Source organism: Panthera pardus, unplaced genomic scaffold, assembly GCF_024362965.1.
Source record: "Panthera pardus isolate Hobbes unplaced genomic scaffold, ASM2436296v1 HiC_scaffold_13, whole genome shotgun sequence".
Taxonomy (NCBI): Eukaryota; Metazoa; Chordata; class Mammalia; order Carnivora; family Felidae; genus Panthera; species Panthera pardus.
The window spans coordinates 159,778,456-159,789,265 of NW_026526688.1; the positions used below are offsets into that span (position 1 = coordinate 159,778,456).

The 10,810-nt window shown below is 37.5% G+C and overlaps 1 protein-coding gene across 7 annotated transcripts in view; it reads left to right on the forward strand.

The window, feature by feature from the left end:
- AASDH (aminoadipate-semialdehyde dehydrogenase) overlaps positions 1-8,351 on the forward strand; it is a 44,367-nt gene extending 36,016 nt beyond the window's left edge. For 6 of the 7 annotated variants that reach the window (XM_053901551.1, XM_053901552.1, XM_053901557.1 and 3 more), the window contains 4 exons: positions 3,023-3,186; positions 4,291-4,413; positions 5,113-5,244; positions 7,298-7,795. In XM_053901551.1, coding sequence (XP_053757526.1) covers positions 3,023-3,186; positions 4,291-4,413; positions 5,113-5,244; positions 7,298-7,687 — 809 coding nt within the window. In that variant the 3' untranslated portion in view covers positions 7,688-7,795. Of the gene's footprint in view, positions 1-3,022; positions 3,187-4,290; positions 4,414-5,112; positions 5,245-7,297; positions 7,796-7,957 lie in introns of those variants that run through there. The other variant, XM_053901554.1, reaches the window with a different exon arrangement.
- Positions 8,352-10,810: the final 2,459 nt, after the last annotated feature.

Below are 10,810 nucleotides of genomic sequence, written 5' to 3' on the forward strand. Positions count from 1 at the left end.
GACTGAGGGCTCATTAAATGTTGTTAGCTACTAGCTGCTAATCATTTTCATTAAAGTATAGGTGACTTTTACTTTACTAAATATGGGGTCCAGGTGTAATGCCTCTCCTTGACTACCATTGTCTTTACTCCCCCTACTACATTAAGTTTTACTTTATATGCTTGTGGAATCTTGTGTGAGTGCTTAGAAATATGCCTCCCTACTTGTGCTATCCTAGCTAGGATCTACTTGAATCTGAGTTTGATCCTTCCCTTTTGCCCACATACATTTTGAAAATATGCTACCGGGAACTTTCAGTTATATATGTGAATGAGCATGAATAATTTCCATCCATGAAAGTCAGCTTGTTGAAGTTACTGTTTGCATCCCAAGTTTCTAGACTCAAAGCCTGGGACACATGGGGGTCTAGACATTTTTAAATTAAGATCTAATTTATATACAGGAAAACTTGCCCTCTTTAGTTTACAGTTCTGTGTTTTGACAAATGTGTACTGTCATGTAACCACTACCAAATGAAGAGTTCATTACTCAAAAGGTCTGTGTCACTTGTAGGCTTCCCTTCCCCTACCCCTGACCCCAGGCAACCACTGATCTGTTTTCTGTCCCACTAGTTTTACATTTTCTAATTTTTGCTTTTGAGTCTGGATTCTCCTACTTAGCATGTGTTTGAGATTCATCCTTATTATTGAATGTATCCAGTTTCTTTTTATTGCTGAATATTCTGTTGTCTGGACAAATCATACTCTATTCACATTTGGGTTGTTTCCAGTTTTTCACAATTACAAATAAGACTGATATAAGCATTTGTAAGCAGGATATTGTATGAATATAAGTTTTTAATTTCACTTGGGTCAGTACCTAGGAGGGGGAGATTATGCAGTAAGTATAGCTTTAACTTTGTAAGAAATTGCCAAAATATTTTCCTGGTGACTGAGCCATTTTGCCTTCCCACCACCAGTGTATGAGAGGTCCAGCTGTTCCACATCCGTGCTAGTACTTGGTATTGTCAGTTTGAAAATCTTTTTATTTTAGCCAGTCAGATTGTTATGGTGTAGTATTTCATTATGGCTTTATTTTTTATTTTAGAGAGAGTGAGCAGGGGAGAGGGGCAGAGGGAGAGAGAGAGAGAGAGAGAGAGAGAGCATCTTAAGGAGGCTCCATGCTCAGTGCAGAATCAGATGTGGGGCTCAATCCCATGACTCTGGGATCATGACTTGAGCTGCAATCAAAAGTCAGACATTCATTATGGTTTTTTGTTTCTTTGTTTAGATTGTTAAGTTTATTTATTTTGAGAGAGAGGGAGAGGGAGAGAGGGAATCCCAAGCAGGCTTCACATTGACAGTGCACAGCTCGAACCCACAAACTGTGAGATCATGACCTGAGCCAAAGTCAGACATTTAACTGAGTTAAAACTGTGGTTTTAATTTGCATTTCCCTAGTGACTAATGACGTATTTTTTATGAATTTATTTGCCATCTGTATATCTTTTATGACTTTTCAGATTTTTTGCCCATGTTTTAAGCTGCTATATTTGTTTTCTTGTTGGGATCCGAGAATATTATGTATTCTGGATACAAGCCCCTTATCTATAAGTGTTTTGCATGTTTTCTCCTAGGCTGTGGCTTTTTTTTTTTCTTTCTTTCATTAACATAATGTCTTTTGAAGAGAAGTTCTTAATTTTAATGAAGTCCAGTTTATCATTTATTTTCTTTTCTGGATCATGCTTTTGGTGTCCTAGCCAAGAACGTTTTGCCTGACCCAAGGTCACAAAGATTTTCTTCTGGAAATGAACTGAAGGAAATTTTTCATTACCCAACTGAGTCCTGGGGTACTTCACTGTGTAGGACATTTTTCTTCACCATAACTAAGAAGGCCACTTTCTTGCTACTAAGTAGTAACTGCTAGAAAGAAAACAGCACTGCAGTTACTCTGGAATTGGGCCTCAAATGAGCAGCAGTGGTTATATGGATAGGCAGAGTCATGTAAAGAGTGGTGGACCAGTGCCCAAAATCAGCTTGCCCTGATTTACATCCACTGCAGGGAACATGAGTGATCTTCACTCTGTAGGTTTTGACCACGCCTACTGTCGCCTGAGTTATTCTGGCTACACCAAGTCAGGAACTCCTGCCCTAGCTTCTCACCTGTTGTAGCAGTTTGGGAAAAGCAGTCTGCTATAGTAGTTAAGTGCATAGGCTCTGAAGCTGGACTTCTTAGATTCAAATCCTGGCTCACCCACATGTCAGCTGAGTAGTTTTACCCTAGTAAAACTGTCTGTGCTTCCTTTTGTCATCTGTAAACTGCAGATATAACACTTCACAAGGTAAAAGCTCAATAAATGTTAGCTATTGTTAATGTTAGCATTTCTTGAACACCTGTGCACTGGGTATTCATATTATCTTTTTAAAAAATATTTTATTTATTTATCTTGAGAAAGAAAGAGCAAGTGGAGGAGAGGCAGAGATGGAGAGAGAAAGGATCCCAAGCAGGCTGTGCATCATCAGCACAGAGCCCAATATGGGGCCCAATGAAGAGCCCGACACTCACGAACCATGAGATCATGACCTGAGCCAAAATCAAGAGTTGGATGCTCAACCAACTAAGCCATGCAGGCACCCTTTAATCCATGTTATCTTAATTATTACAATAACACTGGAGTAGATGTGTCCACATGCAGGAAAAAATCTGAGGCTCAGCGATGCTGGGTAATTTGCCCAATGATGGCCATGAAGAGATTTGATTCCAGGTCTGTCAAAATCTCTCTTCTGCACTGTGCTTCATTGTTTTCTCAGTAGTGAAGCACTTTATGGTACTTTAAAAACAAAATGAGGTATACCTACTAGTAGGTATTTTTACAAGTGATTTCTGTTTGGTTTTCTGCTTTACATTGCTGAAGTTTAAACCTGAGCTGAACATAGTAGTACACATAAAGAGCATCAAATATAAATAAATGGTCATGGTTTAGGCTAAAGAATTATTCTCTGGTGATGTATCTAAATCTCTTTTGTATTTTGTTTCCCAACAGGCTGTTATAATGGGTTAGTTTATGTTCTGAAAAGTAATAGTGGAGAAGAATACTGGATGTTTACTACCAAGGATGCTGTCAAAAGCTCAGCAACCATGGATCCAACCACAGGACTCCTTTACATTGGATCTCATGACCAGCATGCATATGCTTTAGATATTTATGTGAGAAACCTCATCAGTTTCTTATAAGCTTAGAAGAGTAGGACACTGTCAAGTGCTCTTGACTAAAGCGGGGCCGGTATTCACTCTTCCCCTAAGTTTAGCATTGCGGTCTGGGAAGAATGAGTTAATTAACAGTCTTAGTATCTTAAGACATTTTTAACATCCTTACCAGATTTTCACAAATAAATTTGTTACTCAGAGTTTTTAAATCTAAAGAGCTTAGAATTACCATCTTGACAATATAAAGAATCACAAAGGGAAAAATATCAATAAGACCTGGTAAGTTGGGGAAAACCATTTGAAGCAAATGTGACAGAGTTAAGATTCATTTATAAGAATAAATGGAAGAACAAACACAAATTATAAACACCCAGATAGAAAAATAAACAAGGAATATAAACATAAAAGACCCCAAAGAAGAAGTGTCTAGTAAATGTATTTAAATGTTTCCTATCTTTAGTAATCAAAGGATTGAAAATTTAAACTACATGATAGATAACCAGATAGTATTAGACCAGAATATGTTAAATGCTGGTGAGGGGTGGGGGGTGCACTGTAACTAGTGAAGTCTCTGAAGAAAACAGTTGGGCCACAGCTAACTTTCATATCCTTTGATTCAGTAAAATTCTTCTTCTAGGATTCTATCCTGCCAAAGTAATCAGAAACATGGACAGTTATGTGCACCGAGATGTCTATTACTAGGTTTTGTTTATGATACCATGAAATTAGTTTGAAACAAGTTTCAGTGATAAGGTAGAGAAATAATTTTATGTTCAGATGAGATATTATGCATTAAAGTAATAGAGTTTTACCAAGTAAATGAGCTAAATTAGATGCCAGTATATATTCAGAATGATCTCAACTATATTAAACTATTGTATGTCCCAAAAAGATCAAAAGGGAAAATGCTGAAATATTTACAGTGGTTCTCTCTGGGTGGTCTTTGTAATCTTTATACTAACTTGAATCTCTACAGTGAGACTGTATTACTTTTATACTAAGAATAAAAATTTACATTAATTAAATAGAGGTGATATGAGAAATCAGATATGTAGATTTGTTAACCACCAGCAGAAACCAATTAATTTGTTTTCTTATTTGCAGAAAAAGAAGTGTGTTTGGAAGTTAAAATGTGGAGGAACTGTCTTTTCATCCCCTTGTTTGAGCCTGATACCACATCATTTATATGTGGCTACACTGGGAGGCCTGTTACTGGCTATAAATCCTGTAGGCATAAAATAACATATATTGATTTTATTATTTGTCTTGAATGTTTTATTTTTGCTTTGAATTCTGAAAAATTGAAGTATTTAAAAAAAATTTTAAGTTTATTAATTTGAGAGAGACAGAGACCGTGTGAGTGGGGGAGGGGCAGAGAGAGGGAGACCGAGAATCCCTATCAGGCTCCACACTGCCAGTGCAGAGCCCAGTGCGGAGCCCGAACCCATGAAACCGTGAGATGTTGACTTGAGCCAAAACCAAGAGTCAGATGCTTAACTGACTGAGCCACCCAGGTGCCCCCTAAAGTAGTTTTTAATTAACTATAGTCCAGCTTTCACTGGACCAGAACTCCTTAAAAATGATTGATATGAAGATAGAAGTTCTATGTATGTCTTTGATCTGTTTTTTTAAATTGGTAGAATTTTCTCAGTCATATTAAAACTTAGAATAGTTTAAGGATAGATCTTATGTTCTAATTATATCCTGGTTTTATTGTACGTTTTTATTTCACCTCTTATAAAGAGCACTGATTAATTTTATAGCTGTGTATATGTATGCTAGCTTCATTTATGATATCAGCATGTCATTATAGCACTTTCTGATGTTTATAGCTTTGCCCCTGGGAGATTTTATGAGTTTGTTTCATAAAGGGTAATTGATTAGTAATATAATTTAAATGCTGTGAATTGCTTTTGCTCATGGCAGGCCACTGGGAACACAGTTTGGAAACATTCCTGTGGAAAACCACTCTTTTCTTCTCCACGGTGTTGCCTACAGTATATTTGTATTGGGTGTGTAGATGGAAATTTACTCTGCTTTACTCACTTTGGAGAACAGGTAAAAAATTTCTGGTTCCATTTTACATTATCTTTCTCAAAGTCATAATAGTTGGTGACAACTGAAGTAAAATTGTAAACATCACTTAAGTCATTGTATTGAAAACTAGTTTGATTTTAATTGTCAAGCCACAGGTTTCTTAATTTTGGAATGAGAGTATAGTAGATTGAAAAGATTCAAACACTGTTTTATTTGTGCCCTCCCCCAATTTTTTTTAAAGTTTATTTATTTTGACAGAGAAAGTGGGGTAGGGAGGGAGAGAAAGAATGCTAAGCAGGTTCTGTGCTGGTAGCACAGAGCTGGATGCAGGGCTCGAACTTATGAACCTGACCTGATCATGAGCTGAGATACAGTTAGACACTTAACCAACTGAGCCATCCAGGCACCCTGCCCTCCCCCAATTTTAAAAACTTGACCAGTTTTGGGGCGTCTGGGTGGCTCAGTCAGTTGAGCGTCCGACTTTGGCTCAGGTCATGATCTTATGGTTCATGAGTTCGAGCGCCCTGTTGGGCTCTGTGCTGACAGCTCAGAGTCTGGTACCTGCCTTGGATTCTCTCTCTCTCTCTGTCCCTCCCCCACTCATGCTTTGTCTATCAAAAATAAACATTAAACAAACAAAAACTTTACCAGTTTTTAGGCAATTTTATTATAATTTCTATTGAGGTTTTGAACATTTATTTATTTATTTTGAGAGAGAAAGAGAGAGCATGAATGGGTTAAGGGCAGACAGAGAGAGATGGAATCCCAGGCAGGCTCCGTGCTGCCAGCACAGAGCCTGATGTGGGGCTCGAACTCACAAAACTGAAATCATGACCTGAGCCGAAATCAAGAATCTCACACATTTAACCGACTGAGCCACCGCGGCACCTCAAGGTTTGAACATTTAAAGATGCCCCTGCTTTTTCTGTGAAAACCAAAATAGGTGGCATAACCCAAATTGCATTGTATGAAGTGCCATCTTCAACTTCATGACTGGCAGGGTAGGCTTCTTCTGCATTACATTAGGTCTTTTTTTTTGTGGGGGGGGGGGGGGGAGGATAATCTCCACTTCTTTATCCGCAAGTGACTATCACTGGTGGCCCAACTGCTGCTGTAGGTTTGATGTTGGGGACTATTTGTATACTTGAGAGAGTGCTAACTCCACCCTGAGTTAGCCCAGTGGTGGCCAGTGTTGCTCTGGTGCTTTTTATTCTACTTTCACTCTGCCTGGCCTGGCAGTTCCTTGATGTGGGACAATTACTTTGTGATGAGATCTTTTGTAATGTTCACTTAATATTTTTCCTTACAAAATAGTTTGAACATATTCTCACCTTTAGATTCCTAAGAAGTAAGAAGAGGCAAGTACTGTTACTCCTATTTTTTTGGGTGAACCATAGATGAAAATGATTTTTCCAAGTGAGGGACAGAATTAAGATTACAAATCCTGTTTCATGAAGATGCCCACTGTTCTCATTTTGTTTGCTTTTTATTCTGCTTTTACTGTAAACACTACCTTAGACTTGTGCCTTTTCCTTCTTTTCTTCAAAATATTGGCCGACAGGTTTGTCTGTGGTACCTTTAAAATAAGTAGAGAGTATATATCTACAGGCAGACACACAACTCATGGCTTTTTGTTTAAACCTTTAATTTGAATTATTGCACATAAATTTTCCTTTTCAGTCACTTCCATCTCCTTACATTAGGAGAATAGAAGAAGATCTAGTTTTTAATAAGATACATTGAAAACTGAGTGTAGTTATATCTTTGAACTTAGTGTCTCTGAACATAATAGTAATAGCTTGCTCTTGAATGGGGTTCAAATTAGTTTTATTTCATCATATTCTGCATAGCAGTGACTCATGTAGTATGAACACTCCAGTGTATTTTGTTCTAGATTTTACCACTGGGAATAGAGGTATAATTTGAGAATGCTACTTTTCAGAAAAAGCCATTATTTCCTCTCTCTGTGTGTAGTAACCATTTAATAGCTTACATTTCTATTAAGAATTTCCTAAAGCTTTACACGACAATTGTTGAACTTAGATGAATTATTTTTGCCTTTCTCGTCCTTCAGGTTTGGCAGTTCTCTACCAGTGAACCAATCTTTTCATCCCCATGTACCTCAGCATCAGAGCAAGAAATATTTTTTGGTTCCCATGATTGCTTTATCTACTGTTGTAATATGAAAGGTCACCTCCAGTGGAAATTTGAAACTACTTCCCAGGTGTATGCGACACCGTTTGCTTTCTGTTACCAAGATTGTAGCAATGAAATGTTGCTGGCAGCAGCATCTACTGATGGGAAACTGTGGATCTTGGAATCTAAGAGTGGACGATTGCAAAGTGTGTATGAACTTCCTGGACAAGTCTTTTCTTCTCCTGTGGTCTGGGAATCAATGCTTCTCATTGGATGTAGAAATAATTATGTTTATTGTCTGGATTTGCTGGGTGGACATCAAATATAATCAAGTACAGTCCTTATTCGATTATCTGAGATATCTGAAAATATTTTATCGTTACAGAACATTTGGATTAGTCTTATTTTATACTAAAGATTATTTTTGCTTAAGAAACTTGTCTATGACACTTTATTGGAGAATGATCATATTTTACTTCCTATAGCGGAACAAATGCTTTTAAAAGGAATTATAGAACAAAAACATCAATTTATTTAGTAGCACTCTTTGAATTAGGCTATGGATATTTTACTTTGGGCTTTTTTCTTTTTTTTATAGACTTCTGTGAAAAAGAAGATCAGAGTTTACTTGGTGGGTTAAAAACTCAGTCCATGATGTAATACACCATTTACTTATTTACAGTGAGATCTATTAACGAAAGGTTTTCAGAGGTAGGATGTTTTTTATTAAATTAGGTTCCTTATTTAGTATGTTTAAGTGAACAAAATACCAGTATTGAACTATATCTATGTATATATTTATCTGTCTTCCTATAATAGTTTCTTTGATTTATCCTCTTTTTTTCCATTTTTGATATACAAATCTTGATGAATATTTTTGTGTCTGTATTTCTCAATTTATTAGATTTTGTGATTGTATGTCCTTTTTTCACTGGCTTGGAGGTAGGAAACACAACAAAAACCAGGAAAGAAAAAACTCTATGTACTTTTAAGTGTCCTGATTCTCTTAATGTGTATGGTTTGGGGCTGGACCTGCTTCTCCAGTGCCATAGACCTTTGCTTATACCTGCATTTGCTTGGTATGAAGTTGCCCCTGGTGAATTATAGCTCCTCCTGGGAGCCAGGCCCTGTATGCGGTCTCCTCTTGCACCTGGGCTTGGTCCATGATTTGCTTTAACCAATAGAATGCAGTGGAGGTGACACTAATGTCACTTCTGAGCCCAAGATTTAAGAAGGGCTGGGCACTTCTGCTCTCATGGGATCCCAGAGCTGCCACATGAGAAGTCTGGCAGCTAGATGGAGAGGCCATGTCGTGAGGGAATGGCCCTGACGTTTACTAAGAAAACCAAGGAAGCCAGAGAACCAAGGACAGGTGAAGCCCTACACATGTGGCCCCCAGCATTCCAGCCAGCCCCCAGCTATTCAGGCCATTCTGGTGCCAGACATTTAATTTCTCACCCATAGAATCCTGAGAAATAATAAAATGGCAGTTGTTTTAAGCCACTAAGTTTTAGGGTAGTATGTTAGAGTATGGAGTTTTAGGTGGTAGCAGCAGGGATCACTGGAGCAGAAGTTACGTCATCTTCTTTTCCATGTCACTTAAATTATTCAGATGAAAAAATGTCTCAATTTTCCTTGAAATTTCACGATATAATAGCTCAGGTAATAAAGCAGCTTTTTTTTTTGCTATGGTACTATGAATTTAGCCACTAGTGGTAGTAATAAGAACTATTTAGGGCATATTACATCCCAGACACTTGTGCTCAGGCACTTAATAAAGTAACAAAAATGTATCCTGTTGTTCACCTTCCCTTTTCTACAGTCAACTGTGGTATCATTTAACTGGTCCATTTATTCATCAGTAAAGTCTCAAATATCAGACATGCCAGAGTCCTTGGCTGCAAGCTATAGAAGTCAACTTAGGCTATTTTAAGCAGAAAAGAATTTTTAAAAAGAATATTGAATAGCTTGGAGATTTGCAACAAGGGCTAGAGCTATACAGCCAGGAACAATGAATGCCTGAAATCAGCATGACTGTGGCCTGGAGAAGACACAGCTGCTGTTCTTGAACCTCTAAATGCTCAGACCACTAATGCTAGATACACAGTTACCCACCACTGTAAGACTTCCTCATTGATTTCAACTGGGAGACAAATTCAGAGTCTCTTCCAATTTTAAGTGAAACAGGTTCCATGCCCCTGATAGAGTACAAGAGCACATATCAGGCATTTCATCTTTGGTGGTGGGAGGTGAGTGCAAGACCCATGAGTTGGGAGATTTCCCCAAACCTAGAGTGGGGATTGAGGTACAGACTGGTCAAAAAGAACAACATCTCTTCTGCCAAGTTTTATATCAGTGCTTCTTAAATCTTTTTTTTTTTTTTTTTTTTGAGAGTGAGAGACATAGAGGGAGACAGAATCTCACAAGGGACAGAGAGAGTGTGGAGCTCAAAGTGGGGTTCAAACTCACGAACCATGAGATCATGACCTGAGCCAAAGTTGGATACTTAACCAACTGTACCACCCAGATGCCCCCAGTGCTTCTTAAATCTTAATGTATTAACCACCTGAATCTCTTGTTAGAGTGAAATGCACGTTAACAGTTGAGAGGGCTGAAAGTGTGTTTTGCTGGGCCATAATGGAACCTGAGGCAAAAAGAAAAACCAGCAATACTGATCCTGTCTTTATTTAAAATTTTGATAATTGTTCATGTTGGAATTTGTATGAATTTTTATTTTATTAAGTAATCTCTAGGCCCAGTGTAGGGCTTGAGCCTACAACCCTGAGATCAAGAGTCACATGTTCTACTGACTGAGCCAGCCAGGCACCCCAAGTACTAATATATATTATATATATTATATATAGTACCTATATATAATATACATTATATATAGTACCTATATATAATATACATTATATATAACATATAATGTATATATATTGTATATATATAATGCATATATTTGTATATAATTGTATATATATAATGTATATTATATATAGACATACATACTATATATACTATATATATAATACTGTATGAAAATAGTATTTTTCTTGATTACATAGTTTGTGGCACCCAAGATGAATGCCTCACATCACTCACTTGGCCCTAGTGCAGGCCTGTGAGTCAGTAGGTCTGGCCTGGGACCCTAAGCTGCCTTTCAGAAGGTCTCAGCTCTCTCAGCTCCAGCCACTGTTGCTGTTCTGGGGCCCATGTGTTGTGTAAGGAGGCTGTAAGATTGTTTTGTCTGGGATGCCGATCATTCAATTCCAATTTAGGATGGAGATAAACATTTTATTTGCCCCTACTCATTACTTATCTCTAAAACACCTTGTAAAAAATGTAAGGTAGCACATAAAATGCCTTGAAATTTTTCTTTCTCAACAAAAGCTATATGAGCTTGCTTATAGTCATTGAAAATAGTAAAAACTTCAACTTGAAAAGGAAA